Here is a 19850-nt window from a genome sequence, read left to right on the forward strand (position 1 = left end):
TCCTAAGGGCTGATTATTCATTTTGATATCGGGGCGGGGGTGGGATTTTAGTGGAACCGGGAGGAGCGGTTCGGATGAGACTTCAGAAAGTGGGCAAGCTCGAAGGTCGGCTCACTTGGAAAGCCGGAATGAGTGAAGCAGGAAGCCCAGCTCAATCAGCGGCAGGGGTGAAACCAACGGTTTCAGCTCCACAGCTAGAAATCGGGGGTGGGCAGTGCGCCCTAAACCACAAGAGTGTTATACTCACGACAGGCAGGCAGAACACTTTCAGGGATATATCTGCTCCCCAAAACTAGAGTCCTGGAAAAGGTGAGCAATTCAGGTGGCCCCGACAATCAATGTCGGGGTTGCTGACCCCTCCTTCACTGTATCTCAATATATAAAGCTAAAATCATGTATAAAATGGTATCATGAAAGCTTTATACTAACATAATTCCACATATTTTTCCCTCTAAGTCTGAACGTCAGGGCACTGTTAAATCAAAAACTAACTGCCTTTGATAAAAGTGCTGATTTCTTCAAATTATTCAAGCTATTATTCAATCAATATTCAAACTGTGCTTGCCTCACCGGTCCAGAGAAATCCTTCGCTTGGCCGAAAGCTTTCCTCATTAATCATTCTAGTTCGTTTTTGCTTAAAGTGCTAACTTTAATATTCGTCAAAGACACCCAATTAAAGGTCATGATAGAATATTGTTAGCTGTGAATTGGTGCCCCCACCCCCTTCAAAAAACCCCCCCCAAAACCCCCCAAAACCCCCAGTCCATAATACCTTGTCAATAATATGTCTACTAAGCAGGACCCACACTGCAGCTCCACCTTGGGGACACTGGACCTCCAATTTATACTGGGGATTATTTGCCAGACTATATGCATCTTTCACTGGGCCGTGTTTGGCATCCCATGTACTAGACAATAACATTAAAAAAAAAGAGAGAGAGAGACAAGACGCTTATCTTATTTCCTAAAGCACTCAATACATAATGGGACCATATGTGCAAAACTGTTCTACAGGACAAAAACGACCTATAGAAACCCACGCCGAATGGAACAGCAGTAGGGACGGAGAGAGAAGAGGTCTCTTTTCCCTAAAATACCACCTCATATTTAAAAAATTCACAGAAGCGGAGAATACCTCGGGGCTAGACTGAGCGGGTCAAATTTTCACGGCCTTTTTAGGACAAACCTGTGAATACAAGTGGACTCTCTGAAGAGATTTGGGTTCCAGCTCAGGTAAATCACATCAAAATATTGACACAGGTCCTCCCACGCGATCCAGAAAATTCCTGCAAATTAACATTTTATGATGATTTACTTTTAAGACATATTGCTCACTAATGCAACCCAACCTACTCTCTGCACCTCCACGCTGATGATGGTGATTTCATGTCTGGAGTGCTCAATGTGTGCCGAAAACTATACTAAGCACTCGGGAGAGTACAGTACCACTGAGTTAGCAGACACGTACCCTGCCCATTACAAACTTACAATCTACAGTCTCTGCCACCAACCCCTTGCCCTCCTCCTCCTCCTCCTCCTCCTCCCTCTGGCCTGGATCTCCCTCCCGCTTCATATCTGAAAGACCATCACTCGCCCCACATTTAAAGTCATCCTAAAAATCACATCTCCTAAAAGAGGCCTTCCCCAGTCAAGTCTTCACTTCCCTTACCCTCTACCCTCTCTGCGCTACCACTCAATATTCCCCCGACCCTCAGCTCCACAGCACTTATGGACATATCCTCACCCTCTGCCATTTCCCCTATCAATAGCTGATTTTAATGTCTGTCTCCCTGTCGAGTCTTTAAGCTCCTTGTGGACAGGGATCCTGTCCACTAACTCTTTTGTACTTCCCTAAAGGTCTTAGTACAGTGCTCTGCTACAGAGTAAGCGCTCAATGCCATGATTGATCGAGCCATTCCAATTAATCTATTACATTTCAAGTCATTAAAGCATCAATCTGTAAGTTCCCAATGGCAACCCGCTTACCGTTGTCTATTTTCTGGGCTGTTCTGGGATCAAAATTTAAAAATTTCTGTAGCTCTGGGGTCCAGTTTCTCACATCATTCTCACTGTATCGTCCTTTCCAACGTAAGTGGCTCCAGGGGTTTTTCAACTGGATAAATCGGTGCCCCTACATAGACAGTAAAGGAAAGTTATATTAAATTCAATTTTTAGGGTAATATTAAGATATTTTTCAGGGTTTTTGTGGGTTTTTAAACTAATTCCTCAACAATTACTTCTCTTTTCATGATGGAAATAGCATTTGGAAACTGACTCATTTCTCCACTTTAAAATTTTTAGCCCAAGTACTCAGGTAGGCAGTTCCAGTCTGCCAAATTAGATGGCTTTTAGTACGTGGGAAATTGGCACAAAGCGGGGATTCGTTCCTATTATTCATGCCAATCCTTCGTCACGTCTCTATCTTCCCATTGAACTTACCTGATCGGTCTGAGGGTAAATGGAAGAAAGCAGAAGGGGCAAACACCTGAGCACAGTGCACAATATTTGGACGGTCTGAGCAATCTATGGCCACGTTCATACACGCATCTTTTGAAGAACACTTTCTTGGAGACTATTTTGGCTTTGGTCTGCTGAGGGCAAACCACGCTCCGGGCCAGCCCCGCGTTAGGTAGGAAGGCATTTTGCAGTTTGGGGACCAAACAATCTCCAGTTCTGCCTCCTAGACTGACCTAGGAACCCTGACTTCACTACATCTTCCTGCATTTTGGGTTTTACCTCCTCCGGGTTCGTTCCTGTTTCTTCCTGGGGCTCAGAAGGGAACGGTTCACAGGGAAATCCCTAGAGGTCAGGCAGCCTGGGAACAGGGTGAGGATGAGGGTGCAGGGCTGCCGACTGGACAGATTTCTGGTCAAGCGGGAGGCAGCCGCGAGAATGCAGTCTTAAGGAAAAATACCTGTTGGTACCAATTTGACCCTTCAGTGCCAAACTGGGGCACTTCCTAAAGTTAGCTGGCTAAAGAGGGATTTTCACATACGGAGATTGTGACATTTCTGTCATGTGTGGTCAGGTGTGCTGCACACTGAGAGAGCCTATAATCAGAGGGGAAAGTAAGCGAATTGTTCAGAACGCTGCACCAGTCATACGAACAGTGCAGGTTCAGCTTTTCCTCTGTGAACCTGCTCCTCCTCCCCTCCTAATCCCTGCCCCTCTTGGAGGCAGGACTTGGCCCCGATTTGGCGCTAAAGCCGCAGCCCAGGCCCCAAGCTGGAGTAGGCCAGGCAGCCAGTTGGCCACAGGCAGTGCCATCTGTTCCCGCAGTAAGGCCGGCCTGGTTCTGGGAGGGGCGGAGGGGCCGCTCCCTTCCGAGTGGGAATCGCGGGAAAGCCACCTCTTTCCGGCCGGCGGTAGGACGCAAGCCCTGCCCGGGGCCTGGCCCGGAGACTTGAGGGGCTCCCGTTTTCCTGCCCAGGCCGCAGGGCGAGCCCCAGGTCATCCTGATAAGAGAAAGTTTTCATTTCACCCTTGCCTAGGATAGGGAAGCAGCGTGGCTCAGTGGAAAGAGCCCGGGCTTGGGAGTCAGAGGTCGTGGGTTCTAATTACGGCTCCGTCACTTGTCAGCCGTGTGACTTTGGGCAGGTCACCTCACTTCTCTGGGCCTCAGTTCTCTCATCTGTAAAATGGGGATTAAGACTGTGAGCCCCATAGGAGACAACCTGATTACCTTGTAATACCCCCCAGTGCTTAGAACAGTGCTTAGCACATAGTAAGCACTTAAAAGCCATTATTATTATAGGGAAAGGGTAGAGAGGAAAAGGACTTGAATCCACGAGTCTACTGGAATCTTCCTACTGTCTGACATCCTTGTAATGCTCTGGCCAAATGACTGCATATTTCCACATCGCTGCCTCACTCCACTGCTGCAACGTAGCTTCTGTTTTCCTGCCCTCTCATTACTTTGTCCTTTAGAGCCCCAACAGGCAGGAATACCAGTGTTAACATTTTTGGCAGGGGGAGGATGTTAAAACTCGTTTTCAAGCCTACGCTAACGATATGTCTGAATCCTAATGCAAAAATACCAGTAGAGTCCTTCTAACATTGGTACCAAAAACATCACGGTGCTTGGAAAACAGTAAGCACTCAATAGGATTACATTTCTTGGAAGACATTTCAACTAAAAACCTTATGTTCTCGAATATCCAAAACAGCATAGGCATGTGTAGGAACCAAACCCCACTTCTCTCCTTCTTCTTCTGACATCACTCCAGTAGCTGTGGTGATAAGGACATCCCCTTTGTGAAATCTAAAAAGATATCAATGGGGAGGTAAGTATAAGAAACACCCCCACCCCACCCCACCAATAGCATGTGTAGCTACAGTCTCTACAATCAATGACTCTTCTAGTGGGTTTCCCCATACTACTTTGCTCTGCATGTACTAGTTCTAAAACTGATTTGAAAATCTGGAATTCTAACATTAAAAGGTGCCAGAGATGAACTAGTCATTTTCTAATATTTTTACTACTAGTTTAAAAAAAGTCCATTACTTTTTTTTGCTGGTCAGACGTCAAAGAACTAGAGAGTCTTAACGAAGACTTATCAAGTTTGACACCTTCCAGTGGCATACTGAAATCTAAACTAAAAAATCAAAGAGTATTTCCAAAAGTTTTGAACGTAAGGCTGCAGGTACAAAATACAGAAATTCTTCCAAAGTGGGGAAGAGCATTCTAAGACCACAGTTTCAGAAGATCACTGTTGAAATGTTTTGGCTGGAATTTATTTAGTTGACAGTATATGCAAAATAAAAAATGCCAGCCAAAGTTTATGCTTAAAAGAGATGCTCTTACATAGTAATTTCTTTGAGCATAAATTCTGTAAAAATTGTGAAATAAGAATGCAAAAATAAAAATCACAGCACTAAGCTGCAAACAACAAACATGAAAACACAGGAAAGAATAATCTTTATGCACATTATGTTTTTGAGAGAGGGTTGTTGCTTTTTGCTCAAAGTTCCTGGTGCTACTTCAAGTTTGAGTTTCATTCCAAAGACATTACAAAATTATTTCCATTATTATGGAAAGAACATTCCAAATATTTACCTTTGGTAAAGCATTCTGAAAGAACTCTCCTTGTTGAAAGTCTGATTGTCTGAATGCATAGCAATCCTCTCTGGTATCCAGCCAGTGAGAGCGTGGAGATCAATATTCTGCAACATTAATACATTGCTATTAACTCCGAAAGGCATTTTAAGCCATCAACTAAACTGTAAAGATAATTTGCTATTTTTATACTTCACCACATTTGATTTCGCTATCTACAAAGGAAGGCCATTTTAAGCTAACGAGCCAAGGATTTTTAAGCTATTTCATTTCTCTGGTATTAGAAACTCATGCCTAGAATTTAAAGACATTCTTTCCCTAATATTCTATGTCCCAAACTTCCCTTCTGCTTCTGTGTAAATGAAATCCTAGTGAGGAATTAAAAGTACAATTCCTAATTGCAAACAAGAAGTGGGACTAGTTAACCACGCTAACACACATGGAAAATCTAGCTTAATCTCTTCTGGGGAAGAAAAACAGAAGCAACAGCGTAAGTCATTGGAGAGTATTGTGTTCTAGCTTACAACTGTGAGATTGTGTCAGTTCCAAAAGAAGAACGGGAAGTAGTAGTAACGGCAGCAGTTCAGGTAACTTCCCAATATGTGGGCTGTTTTAGGAAGGTGGAGTTTTTTTCCTGCTTGCCCTGCTGTCCCTCTGAGTTCTCTTAAACTCTGCCACCTCCTTTCCTACTCCTCACTCCCTCCAAAACCCATATAAATCTTAGAAAGCCAAGGCCCTTTCTGATGCCCTTTTCCCACTGTTGTGCTCCACTTTTTTTACTTCTCCCTGAGAGAAGACCAGAAGAGTGGGAAGCAGAGGAGGGGACAGCAAAACGCACTGAGAAGGAGTCGTCAGAAGGACAGGAGGAAAACCAAGAGAGGACGATATCAGAGAAGCCAAGGTTAGATGATGTTTCCGGGAGAAGGGGGTGGTCCTTAGTCCTGAAGGTAGCAGAAAGGTAGAGGAAGATTTAGGATAGAGAAGAGGCCACTGGACTTTTCAAGAAGGAGGTCTTTAGTGACCTTAGAGCAATTTCAGTGGAGTGAAGGTGGTGGAAGTCAGATTGCAGGGGGTCGGAGGAGAGAGCTGACATGAAGTGGAGGCAGTGAGTGTAGACAACTTCCTCAAGGAGTTTGGAAAGGAATGGTGAGAGGGAGAAAGGGTAATTGCTGGAGGTTGCTGTGGGATCAAGGAAGGTTGTTTCGGGTTTGTTTTTTTGTTAAGATAGGGGATACAGGACTTGTTTGAAAGCAGTGGGGAAGGAGCCACTGCGAAGTAAGGGGTGGAAGATGGTGGTCAGGGAGGGAGGAAGGGAAGAGGCAATAGTTTTGATAAAGTGAGAAGGGATGGGTCAGAAGCACAAATGGAGGGTGTAGAATTTGAGAGGAGGCAGATCTCCATTAGAAGGAACATACTGGACTACTAATGGAAAGATTAGGGAACATTAGAAGGCTCAAGAAAACATGTATGGTGGGTTAGAAGAAAAAATTGCACAGACATTTTAAATGATACGTCCATAAACATTCAGCATGAGAATAATTACTGAGGACAACTAACCTACGATTCCTCCTTGCCAGAAAGAAGAGTGATCTGGACTGCTGGTCCGAGCATGGCATTTTTATGTTGAGTTCGGCACTTCAGAAATACTATTGGTACTACCAGTTCTCCCTATCTGCATCACATACTATCATCCTATTAAGCAAACCTTTCAACAAGTTTTTTATTCCGATTCATTTTAAAAGCATTAGTTTCAAAACAGACGACAATCCTACATCGGCAAGAATTTCACAGACTCCCTTGGCCCCACCCCTATCCTATACAGATGGAGACAGGGAAGGGGTGCCAGAGTCTGGCCTGGGCTCTCCTAGAGGGTAGGTGGCCAAATGGATGTCCATGTCCCCACAGCACTTATGTACACTTCTTTAAATTATACACTGTAAATTCTGTATTTATATTAATGTCTGTCTCCCCCCCCTAGATTGTAAGCTTGTTATGGGCAGGAAACGTGTCCCTAATTCTGTCGTATCGCACTCCCCCAAGCGCTCGGTACAGTGCTCTGCACAAAGTGAGTGCTCAATAATTATCACTGATTGATGTTGGCTGCCGTGAACTGTGGTCGGCTGGAACAGTCCCAATGTGGGTTGAAATCAGAATATAATGAAGTGTCACTGCAGAAGTTTTAATCTGCCCAAATTGCCGTTGCTCATCTCCCTCCCTCCCATCCAATCCAACCTGAAAGAGTCATAAAAGTGAGAGGACGGCAGAGCCTCTGATGGGGGTCTGGGCTGACATAAATGTGAACCAAATTAGGTTCAGGATCCCCAAGTCTAGGCCCAGTTTAAGCTCTGATAAACAGATCTATGCTCCCAGCTACAAGTTACCTCAGACTTACTGAATTTGATCCCGGAAAGTCATACCCTCCCATGACTTTCATATAAGCCTTTTCTATGAGTGACACCCATAATTCACTTTTGTTGTTGGAATAAGAACAGAGAAGCTCTCCATTATGATCAATGGGCAACTGGTCATCAATTATCACCTGAGCAGAAAAAGGCAAAAAAAAATATTTATGTAACAGGTGCTTGAAATGTTGAAACGTTTTTAAAAATCAATCACAGGCATAACACTGTGTGCTATTTAGGGGTTATTTTTAAATAATAATAATAATGATGGCATTTATTAAGCGCTTACTATGTGCAGAGCACTGTTCTAAGCGCTGAAAATGAAAAAGGTGCCATAGTCACTAGTGAAATGGAAGGCTTTACGGATTACTTCACAAGAAGACTGTCACTTGAATGCAAAAAATAAACAAGGGGTATAGCTGGATTGGATTCAGCAAAAACTAGCAGTTCTGGGGGTTTATTTTAAACAGTAATTGTTAAGTGCTTACTATCTACCAAACATGGACACAGTTACTGTCCCACATGGGGCTCACAGTCTAGGTAGGAGGGAAATGGGTATTTAATTCCCATTTTAAAGGTGAGGAAACAGAGGCACAGAGAAGCTAAGTCACTTGCCCTTGAACACACAGCAGACAGGTGGCAGTTGGGATTAAAACTCTGGTCCTCTGACTCCTAAACCCATGCTGCTCTTTCCTCTAGACCAAACTGCTTGTTACGCGCTAGAAATACCATCAAATCCGTGACCACTTCAATTTCAATATTAATAAATAGGTCCCCAGTGTGAGAACATAACTCCTGTTACAGAAGTGGCTGTATGGAGCACTACTGGACTAGACGTAACATCCAGGGGAGCAGTGGGCAACAGGCTCACTACAGAGGTATTTTCAGCTTCCTTCCTCCCAGAGAAACAGCTCAGGGCTGTGGTGGCCACGGTTTATAAAGGTACCAAGTTGTCGTGGGACTTTAGCTGGGCCTCTGGAACAATCTGAACACTGCCAGAATACACTTACATTTTGCCAATGAAGTGGGCAATGGGGCTATACTTTTCTGCAGCTGTGAAACCTGATCTGTGCTCAGCTGACAGAAAATATTTTGAAAACTCACACAGTTTTTGTTATGCCTATGATCAAAGCTGGTCCACAAGTTTGCTATTTTTCAAAATTTAGAAACAAGAACAGTGAATTTAGAAAGTAATTCTCTGAATGGACTGCCTAACTGGGTTTCAATAACCTGGAGTTGTCAAGTAATTCCCAGGGCCTATCCATTTAATTTATTCAGCAACACATTTATTTATCCCAAACGGTATTTACCTTCCTTGGAACACCATTGATATGAAGTTTTACCATGTATTTCCCACATGGATTGTATTCCGGCTCTCCTTTTTTATTCTGAGGGTAAATTATACTTTCACAAAAAAAGTGTGACAGTGTTAGCGATTAATATTCCATATGTGCAATATATGTTACTATCACGTTGAACGTAAGTTGGTGCAAAATACTGTTGAGTACTTTTTTTTTTTTCTAGTGGTATTTGTTAAGTGCTTACTATGTGCCAGGCACCGTTCTGAGCCCTGGGGTAGATATACAAGGTAATCAGGTTGGACACAGTCCATGTTCCTTATGGGGCTCACAGTCTTAATCCCCATTTTACAGGTGAGGTCACTGAGACCTAGAGAATTTAAGTAACTTGCCCAAGGTCACACAGCAGATAAGTGGCAGAGCCAGAACCGGAGCCTAGATCCTTCTGACTCCGGGGCCCATGCTTTAACCACTAGGCCATGCTGCTTTTACCACACATTTCATGCTAAAATACTAAGTTAATCAAACGGGCTCTGAAAAGACAAACGCAGATTTTCTATTAGTCCAAATCCACTAAAAATAAGTAAGCGCTTAATACAAAACCACCAGTTGGACATATTTCATAATACCTACACACTGTTTACGGGCAGTCTGTGAAAGAAATCAAGGTATGTGAGTGAAGGAATCAATTTACCACACATTTCATGCTAAAATACTAAGTTAATCAAACGGGCTCTGAAAAGACAAACGCAGATTTTCTATTAGTCCATATCCACTAAAAATAAGTAAGCGCTTAATATAAAACCACCAGTTGGACATATTTCATAATACCTACACACTGTTTACGGGCAGTCAATGAAAGAAATCAAGGTATGTGAGTGAAGGAATCAAAGTTCCTGCAAAATGCCTTCACACACACTGGGGGAGAAAAAGCACCATATTCCTCTCCTTTAGCAAATAATGGCATAGTGTTAGACAAAGCACATTTCACTCTCTGGCATTTTGCTAGGTTATTTCAACCAGCCAGAGAAAAGCAAAAGCAAGTTTGTTAAATATTTAACTCTTACACATGTCTGTTATGTATAAATGCTATTACACAAGAATACAAGATGGGACAATGAAAAATACACAAATTTTTACCTTGTAATCAATTTCTTATTGTACCGCCTCTCATACGCTGCACTTATAGCCAACGACGCCACAAAGGAACAATCTGACACTATTGTCTAATAATAATAATAATAATAAAAAAATTAAAGATAGAATAGTCTTCTCAAAAATGACTCAACATCCCATTATACTCATCACCTTCCTCTCTGGCATTATAATCTTTTGAATCAAGGACTGATCTCATAGGGAAACTGAACAGAAATGCAAAATCTCAAATCCTCAAAATAAATTTAGAAATTTAGAGTCATGACAAAAGGACTTGCTTGGCTAAAATAAAATGAGAACTAGAAAGCATTATCGCGAGTATTTGAAGTTTTTTAAAATCTTGTAATCATCAATGAACGGTAGCTATTTAGCCTACAAGTGCATTTTAAATTATATGAGGGAATTTTGTAAGTTTTAATTTGAGAGTTCCACTATCACCGTGTGAAACAAGAGTGTCAAACGGTAATATCTACAGTAGGTGGGCATTACCATAAAATGTCTAAATCGTGAGCAGATTTGTGGGACTGCCCGAACAACTTATGAAAATGATCGATAACTTCCTACTCTTTTAATGTCAGTTAAAGCAAGTTCAAATCATGACCTCATGGAGCTATTAATATGGTCTAGGCTAAATTTGAGTCTATTTCTTATCCTCGCCATCTCTTTGACATATAGAATTCTCATGATTTTATATTTTAATATATATTGGAAAATAATCAAGCAGAAAAAATACCAGGTCAAACAAAAGCACTTGTAAATTTTTATATTTTAAAGTATATTACAAAATATGTATATTTATACTTTTAATTTACCAGAATTTAAATCCCAGTTACAGAATAAATGAATATATTTCTGCTCAAAACAGAAGCATTTCAAGGGTTTATGATGAAAATTACGAAAGTTTATAAAACAGTCAATATTTAGAATCTTCATGTTTAAAAAAAAAATCCTTATTTTTTTCTCCAGAGTTGCATGACAGAAATTACCTGCTTTATGCTGAAGCTAGAAACAGTGTAGATCATTGTGGGATTATTGGTAAGATCATCTGGGCGCACCCATTTAGAAAACATAGCCTTTTGTTTGGGGGACAGTGGTAACTTCCCATATTTATCACTGAAACGAAGGAAAAAAGGAACCCTAAGAGATTCTTCAAAAACCTAACATTCCAAACAAAAGCTGATTTTTTGAATAACATTAAAAACTCTATTTCTGTCTCTGATACAGCCACCTAAGCAGTGACAACTTTATAAAAGTTCAAACACTCAGAGGTTTTGAGTTCATTACAGAGATCCTACACACAGCCCTCCCCGCTACTCCAGCCCTGCATATACACACATACACAGCCCTGCTGCTGGTTTGGTAGAAATTCTAACAAAACGGCCTGGGCATCAGGAGACCTACATACTAGTCCCAGTTAATAATAATGGCATATTGGTAGTTAATGGTAATAACCATTAGAATTATTAGAACCATAAGAATAATGGTAGTTCTGCCTACAGTTGGCTACCGTGGGCATAGACTACCCACCTACTTCACAATATGTTTCCCCCCCATATGGGAAGTACAACAGAAGCACAAGATTCATTCCCTGCACCCACAACAGGCTTACACTCTTAACTTTCCTTGAAAGAATTTCTTCAGGTCCCCTTGGTTTGGGTCACTTCACCGGAGCTAAGAGCTAACAGGCAAAATTAGGCTGAAGTAGCCGGTTAGAACCGTTCTGATCCTGCTTAGGCACTTGATGCTGTGTATGACATGTAGTAAACATGAACAGAACTGCTTAAGGAGCCCAATGAGACATTTACGCGGGTCCGTGTCGCACAACCATATTCGGAAGAGGCTATGTTATCCATCGTGCTTAGAGAATGGACTTAGAGAGTGGACTGTGAGCCCACTGTTGGGTAGGGACTGTCTCTATATGTTGCCAATTTGTACTTCCCAAGCGCTTAATACAGTGCTCTGCACATAGTAAGCGCTCAATAAATACGATTGATGATGATGAGAATGGGAAGTACCGGTGAGTCAAAAGTCTTGTTCTCTAAGATGAAGGAGGGCTGACTAGCAAGAGAGCTTTGCAAAACCAGGCAGAGCTCAAGTACACGCCTTCCCTAATGTCCAATAATGTAAGAGAAACAGCACAACAAATCCTGGCAGTTTTCATTCAACTCATGTTGAAGCTACTGTTAATGATTAGTACTGTACGCCAACTGCTATTCTATTTATTTTATTTTGTTAATATATTTTGTTTTGTTGTCTGTCTCCCCCTTCTAGACTGTGAACACGTTGTTGGGTAGGGACGTCTCTATATGTTGCCAACTTGTACTTCCCAAATGCTTAGTACAGTGTTCTGCACACAGTAAGTGCTCAATAAATATGATTGAATGAATGACCTACATAAGCCAAGCAACTAACCTAGTGAAACTCTCTGAAAAGTACACACAAACTGAAGTCCAAGGATCAGACATCAATGGGAAAGGGACCTCATGATCCAAGAGGGCTTCCCCAATTAACAGACTCCTTCTCCCTTCAGTGTCATCTAAGCATGACTTTTGGGCATTTGGTATTTGCCCCACCCTTCGCCCCAAAGCACTTTACACGTCTATAATTCATGTATTACAAATTATTTATATTGTTGTCTGACTCCCCCTCTAGACTGTGAGCTCATTGTGGGCAGGGAATGCACCTACCAACTCTGCTGTACTGAACTCTCCCAAGCACTTGGCACAGTGCTCTGCATACAGTAAGCACTCAATAAATACCATTGATTGATTGATGACTGACTGTGAACTGAGACACAAACTACGCAAATGCCGTGGGAGCTGGGGGAGGATTCAACCACCGCAAATAAATTCCCAATAAAAGATCAGCTGACTAAGAATGCCCATGTATGCCAGTTAGTAAGGCACCAGATAATAGTTTTTATTATCGCTCCTTAGACCTTCAATTTGGTCTGAAGTCTGGTGCCACATTATCACCACACACCAGAAGTCTCCCAAACGATAATGCGGGCTTTCTTAATTTGGTTTTCTTCTTCACTATCTGTTATGCAGCATGGATAGTGTGCTGTCTAGGTAAAAAAATTATATGATGCCATCCAGTTCCCAACTGCTAGCCAAGAGTTTTGCTTTCTCTGGATCAAGGTTATACTTTGCCTAGGATCTTGTTTTCCACTGCAAAAAGGTTCACCATCATCTTCCCAAACCAAGACGGTATTTGCCTCTAGTCCTCCCATAGAGCAACTCACGACGGCTATCTTCAGAACATGCTCAAAGCCTATTAGAGGATAAGCGCCTTCTGGGCAGGAAATGTGTCTTGTGTGCCTGAGGAACTTTCCCGAGCACTCTGTACAGTGCACTGCAGTCATGTGATCAATAAACAGCATAACTGCTACCACTGTTGAATTGAAAGCTTCCCAAAGGATGGGAAATATGTTAAAGTAAGAAAAATTTTAAGAAGAAAAAAACTGCTTCATATAGTTTTTAAAGAAACGGTCTTAACCAACATTTCGGGCACAAGAAAAGAACCCACCATGAACAAAACCGACACCTTAAACAGTGTTCACTTACGAGAATGGCATTGGAAAGGCAAAACGTTCCCTCAAATCCACACTCATGAACGGGACATACTCAACACCATTTATTTTTGATGTCTTTCTGCAAAGTAAAAGAAAAATGTTTATACGTAAGTGAGCATTATAAATTCAAAATTACCTATTAATAATGGTATTTGTTAAGCACTTACTATAAGCACTGTTCTAACCACTGGGGTAGATACAAGGTAATCTGGTTGTCCCATGTGGGGCTCACAGTCTGAATCCCCATTTTAAAGACGAGGTAATGGGCACAGGGAAGTGAAGTGATTTGCCCAAAGTCACATAACTGACAAGTGGCAGAGCCAGGATTAGAACCCACCACCTCCAATTCCCGAGCCCGGGCTCTTTCCACTAAGCCACACTGCTTCTCATTAAAAACACCACTTATAAAAAAGTTCACCTTTTTCATTTCTTGTATAGTATAAACAACATTTGTTTTCATTTCTTGTATAGTATAAATAAAATTTGTTCAAGTCTGCAGCTAGCTGAGGGATACTTTTAAAAAAGGATAAATAGCATACAAAATTGTCAGTTCATCCAGTCCAGCTCTCCCATGTACTAGGCTTTTGACGCAGCCAAAGGAGATGAGCCTTTTTATCCCACAACACTCATTCTCCTCACCACCACCCAGGCCATCCCTGTTTGGGAGAAGGGTCTTCATCACTCCTCTGAGCCTCAGAGGATATAGGAATAGTTCTCTCCTCTGAGCCCTAAGGGTACAGTTCAGCTAGGTGTGCTCTTCTGGCATGGTTTAATCTATTTATTGGGTTGTTGTTTTTGACAATCTCACCCAAATAAAGATTTAAGTGATAAATACATGACACTATGTAAAAATGTTTACTTCTCAGCTTCTAGTACAGTTGGATAGGTTATACCCAAACCAAGTAAAAACAGGTCTAGCTGCCAGAAGAGGTGCAAAAAATTACAATTACTTGGAGGAAAGCTTTTGGGCTGAGCAGCACAAAAAGGCCGAATGGACGGCCCTACTTTGCATAAGCCCCTAACAATTTTCAGGTGTACGTGGATGCAGGGAAGGGGATGTAATGTGCCACCCAAAGGCACAAAAAAAACAAGCAATCAAACCTTATTTCACTTTTTTTACACAATAATCCATTATGAGAAATTTAAAGATAGAAAGCAAGAGGTTCTTCTTTAAGTTATTCAACTAATTAAAATAGCAAACCTGAAAAATTGCTGACGTAGCCTAGGAACCCTAAGTCCTGCCCGACATCACATCTAAAAGCTGCAAGGACGACTGCAGGAATCCACCCATTCTGATCCATTCAAACTGCTACCTCACATTGGTCCAAGTACCTGTCATAAGTTGACAACTGCTGCATTAGCTTTCTTACTGACGTCCCTGCTTTAAGTCTCTCTCCTCTCTACTCGAGACTTCGCTCTGCTGCTTGGATCATTGTTCTGTGCACATCTCCCTGTTCCTCAAAAACCCCCAATATTGTCCATCCCTTTCCACGTGAGACTTTTAGACATTCAATCAGCTATCTTTCCCCTACTTATCCCCACTCCTCTCCCGCTACAACCCAGGTTGCACACTTCATTCCTCTAATGCCAACATACAGTCCCTCGCTTTCATCTCTCTCACCACGGATTTCCTGTTTGCAACCCCTGGGAGATCACTACTCTCCTCACCTTCAGAGCCCTATAATAAGAATTATGTATTTGTTAAGCTATTACTACATGCCAGACACTGTACTTAGCGCTGGGGTGGATACAAGCTAATCGGGTTGGACGCAGTCCCTGTCCCGCATGGGGCTCACAGTCTTAATCCCCATTTTACAGATAAGATAACAGAGACACAGAGAAGCAAAGTGACATGCTCAAGGCCACACAGCAGACAAGCAGCAGAGCTGGAATCCCCAGAGTCACACAGCGGGCCAGGATTGGAACCCGGGACTTGGGACCCACTGCCACGGTCCCTCCCCTCGGGCCGGTCCCCGTGGGGTCCTCACTCTAGAATCACATTTCTTCCAGAAGTCTTCCCTGAATAATTTCATCTCCTCACTGTATTTCCCCACTCTATTGCCCCGACTAGATCATGTCGACTAACTCTACTGTAGCTTCTCATGTGCTCAGTACAATGTTCTGCACAGAATATGCACTCAATAAAGATATTTCCCTCCCTGCGTGCCTCCCCCTCTCCCCGACACGCATGCATACCCCACTTTCAAACCGGTGACATGTAGGCTGGATTCTCTGCTTCAGTAGGGAGGTAATGCTGTTAGGTCAGAAATGGAAGGGACATATATCTCCCCTCTCCTGGCCTGATTTTGTGTGGCCTTTGGGCGAAGCCAGAGAAGCCTGTTCAGCCGCTCATGACCCCAGCTTCCCATTCATTAACTGGCGCTGTGCTACGCGCCCCAATGCTGTGCTGCATTTGGTGGGCAGAGGGACTGGTGTCTTGGCGAAGAATTGCTCTCTTACTACAGCTGGAAATGTTCCTGGGCTAAAGTGAGGCCTCTTCTCCATAATGAAGAAGCCCGACAGGCAGCTAACATTAGAGAGGCTAGCCAAGAGCAGCAGGAGAGAACAGAGGCCGGGGGAACAGACTCGGCTCAATGCCATTTTAGGCAAGGAGGTAGGGTGAGGACTTGGGGATATGTCACTGGGGTCTAAGGACCATGTTTGTTAATATTTTCCCATCCCCTTTCTTCTAGAAGCTGTGGTGGTGGCACACTGTTTCACTGGGAGCCATACAAATCCCCAGTTTAAAAAAATTAAAGAGTCAGAAGGCAGGGTGAGGGAGGGATGGATCGTGTTTTTTTTTTAAATTACCTTAAAGGGCTAATTTAGTTAACTTGTCAGGTACGGTTCTCGAACAGGAAATCAACAAATTACATTTAAGTCTCTGGGAAAATGTATCTCGCAGTATAATGGTTCACACAATACATCACATTTCTGAGGAATATATTCCAAAGGTATCCTGGAGTACACCTTGTATTCCACACTGTAATCATTTATGGATATATAAACTTTCCCCTTAGGAAATACACTTCTTAAGTTTTGAACATTATTAAAAAAATCCAAAAAACAAAACTCACCTTCATCTGACAGCTGTAGCACTTGGCAACAAAAAAATTATGGTTTTTTTTTTGTTTCAAAACCTTGCTATCAGAATAGGCTTTGCATGCCATGTAAATTAGCGTTCCTTACTCACCTGAGCACCTCTATCTCTTCTGATGTGTATCGCTGCCCTTGTGGTTCACTCGCTTGCACACTTCTAACCATCTGAGGCTTGTCGTTCAAGGAAAAATCAGGTCCCAGTGGAAAGAATGTTCTGACAGGCTGACTTGATTTAACTGGTGTGGATTTGTCTTTCTGAGATGAGTTTGACATAGAGTCTTTCAATGCCTCTGCTCTAAAATAATATTGCACAGAGAAACATAGCATTACAACTTCATATTTTCTTGTGAATTTTTCAAGTAAAGCTCCCTAAATCCAGTATTATTTCAAAGTAAGTATCTCAATGTGTAAGACAGTGTATATATTTACTCTGAGGAAAAAGACACTTTTGGAAGTTGTATTAACTCTTCCAGGATACGCTTAGGACAACAGTAACGCACTGAGGCAATTTTTCACTTCCCCTATACCTTCCCTTTTTAAATCTCTCCTTGAACCTGCAGATAAGTAAGACCCATGAACCACACCCTCTCACACTCATATCAGGTTTACGTGTGCTTTAAGCAGCTTTGACCCAGCTTTCTACGCTCAGCAGTAATAGAAGCATTCACCCTTTCTTCTTTCTTCCAACCTGGTTCTTTGAAATACGAGATTTAAGTGTCAAGGGAGATCCGAAGAAATACAGTAAAGGTCTCCACTTTATTCTTGCTGGAGTTCAGAAAGAAGCGGGAAGGGAAAGGCTGTTTACAGAACAACACTGCAATTCTAGGAATTTCATTGCAATTTTAGGTTATTTTCAACCCTGCTGATTTTCCCTTTTTAATTTTTTTAAGACATTTTCCTTCCTCCAGAAACTCTCTCTAGTCATATTCTCGACAGCACTCTCCTGTTTCTCTTCCTACCTCTGTTTCCACTGAGCTTCTCCTCCTCCTCATTCCTGATGCACTGAATTTGTTAAGCACTTACTATGTGCCGAGCACCGTTCTAAGACTTGGGTAGAAACAAGGTAATCGGGTTGTCCCATGTGGGGCTCACAGTCTTAATCCCATTTTACAGACGAGGTAAAAAGCACGGGGAAGTGAAGTGGCTTGCCCAAGGCCACACAGCAGACAAGTGGAGGAGCAGGAATTAGAACCTACGTCTTCTGACTCTCAAGTCCATGCTCTTTCCACTAAACCATGCTGCTTTTCATATTTGAGACTGTCTCAATACTTTGTGTCAATTTCACTCAGTTATGTACTTATCTGTAATTGATTTTTATGATGGTCTCCCTTCTAAACTGTAAGTTCCTTGAGGGCAGGGAACACGTACCAAATCTGTTATATTGCATTCTCCCAAGCACTAAGTAGTGTTCTGCACACGGTAAGTCCTCAATAAATACTACTGATTGAGTTCAACACAAGTTCTCTCAGGAAGGTCAACCACCCAAGTAGTTTCAGCTTCCATTTCTCTGGGACAAGTCCTAAATCTACATTCCCAACCCTACCCTCTCATAATAATAATAATAATGGTATTTGTTAAGCGCTTACTAGAGGACTGTTCTAAGCGCTGGATAATGATGGCATTTGTTAAGCGCTTACTATGTGCCAAGCACTGCCTACATGGGGCTCACAGTCTTAATCCCCATTTTACAGATGAGGTAACTGAGGCACAGAGAAGTTAAGTAACTTGCCCAAAGTCACAAAGCTGACAAGTGGCGGAGTCGGGATTAGAACCCACGACCTCTGACTCCCAAGCCTGGGCTCTTTCCACTGAGCCACGCTGCTTCCCCACGCGTTTTACTAAATCCTATCTCGTCCTGGATGAACTCAATATGTCTTCATCCTTTACTTCCAAAGCCCTCAACACCTCATGGATAGACTACTTTAACATTAATCTCTTGCTAGTCTCCTTAACTTCCAGACTTTCGCCTCTTCAGTCTATACACCCGCATAGCTAAACAATCCTTTACACATAAAAACTCACCAGCCGTCTCTCAAGCTCCCACTTTTTTTCCTGCTTCACTCCAGCTCAGGCTTTTTGTGCCCTCCAATCAAGCTCTTTAAATCTTCCTTGCTCTCATTTTCTTGTCTGGCTCACTGCTCATGACTCTCCTCCCTGCGAAGAACTCCTTCTCCCTTCAAATCCACCAATTACTCTCAATCTACAAAGGCTCCTAAAAAGGCACATCCTCCAAGAAGAATTCCATAACTACCTCCCCATGGTCCTGCTACTCCACCTGCGCTTGGCCCTAACATCCCTACCTTTTCCTGCTAAAAGGCCCTTAGTAGTCATCCACAAATGTATCTAAATCTTTCTTGAATCCACTGAAATTCTTCTCGTGAGGCATCAAATTCCACATGCCTATGATCTTTTTGCTTTAAAAAAGGTTAAAAAATCAGTTTTTGCTTTAAAACGCGGCATCCGTGAGGCTTCAACAGGTAGTGGTTGATACTTGCAGAATAAGAAATTTTTTGGTTCACCTTGATCATACCTTTCACAATTTTGATAAACTCTGAGTTTCGCCTTTCCAGACTGAAAAATCCTAATCTTTTCATCTATCCCCATATAGACAGATCATTCAAAATGTAGGGAAACTACTCACCTATCCAATGCTTGTCGAGCCAGTTGTTTTAGTTTAGTTTGCAGGGCCTGATCAGAAGTTTCATTAGACTTGAAGAAAAAAAAAAAAAGATACCAAAATGTTGTCAAGCCAACTAATGGTGAATGCATAAACATCTTTGGTTTCAAGGCTCTGAACCAGGTTGTTCCATCTTACATCTTCACTCGCTACTCTTTAATCCTTCCAGGCTCACCTTCTAATTATACCTTGCTTTCAACTTTCCTGCCTCTGATCTCTATCATCATCACCACAATCATAGGCATTCACTGAGTGCTTACTGAATACAGAGCACTGTGCTAAATGCTTGGGAAAGTTCAATCCAACAGAGCTGGCAGACATGTTCCCTGCCCACAACAAGCTTCGAGTCTAGCTCATATTGTTCTCCAAACCTGGAACTTCTTTACCTTACCAGATATGCCAAATTAAAGCTCTCCCCATTCTAAAGCCCTCCTAAAAAGCCCACTTCCTCTCAGAAGCCTTCCCTGACTTAGTCACAACACCCAGATAAATTTGACCAACACCTAACCATAGTGCTTGTGTACTTTAATCCCATCAGCATTTGGATATATGCATTTTTTTTGTATTGATATTCTTTAGTCATTTCATC

The 19850-nt window shown here is 42.3% G+C and overlaps 1 protein-coding gene across 3 annotated transcripts in view; it reads right to left on the reverse strand.

Moving 5' to 3' along the window:
• The window catches only part of CAPN7 (calpain 7), a 41384-nt gene that overhangs the window by 6100 nt on the left and 15434 nt on the right, over positions 1–19850 (reverse strand). For 2 of the 3 annotated variants that reach the window (XM_038740406.1, XM_038740415.1), the window contains 12 exons: positions 19226–19293; positions 16679–16879; positions 13478–13564; positions 10898–11024; positions 9897–9982; positions 8769–8862; positions 7449–7595; positions 5057–5163; positions 4141–4261; positions 1987–2131; positions 1187–1286; positions 773–908 (listed from right to left, as the gene is read on the reverse strand). In XM_038740406.1, coding sequence (XP_038596334.1) covers positions 773–908; positions 1187–1286; positions 1987–2131; positions 4141–4261; positions 5057–5163; positions 7449–7595; positions 8769–8862; positions 9897–9982; positions 10898–11024; positions 13478–13564; positions 16679–16879; positions 19226–19293 — 1419 coding nt within the window. The remainder of the gene's footprint in view (positions 1–772; positions 909–1186; positions 1287–1986; positions 2132–4140; positions 4262–5056; positions 5164–7448; positions 7596–8768; positions 8863–9896; positions 9983–10897; positions 11025–13477; positions 13565–16678; positions 16880–19225; positions 19294–19850) is intronic. The other variant, XM_038740422.1, reaches the window with a different exon arrangement.

The sequence above is a fragment of the Tachyglossus aculeatus genome, chromosome 2 (assembly GCF_015852505.1).
Source record: "Tachyglossus aculeatus isolate mTacAcu1 chromosome 2, mTacAcu1.pri, whole genome shotgun sequence".
Classification (NCBI taxonomy): Eukaryota; Metazoa; Chordata; class Mammalia; order Monotremata; family Tachyglossidae; genus Tachyglossus; species Tachyglossus aculeatus.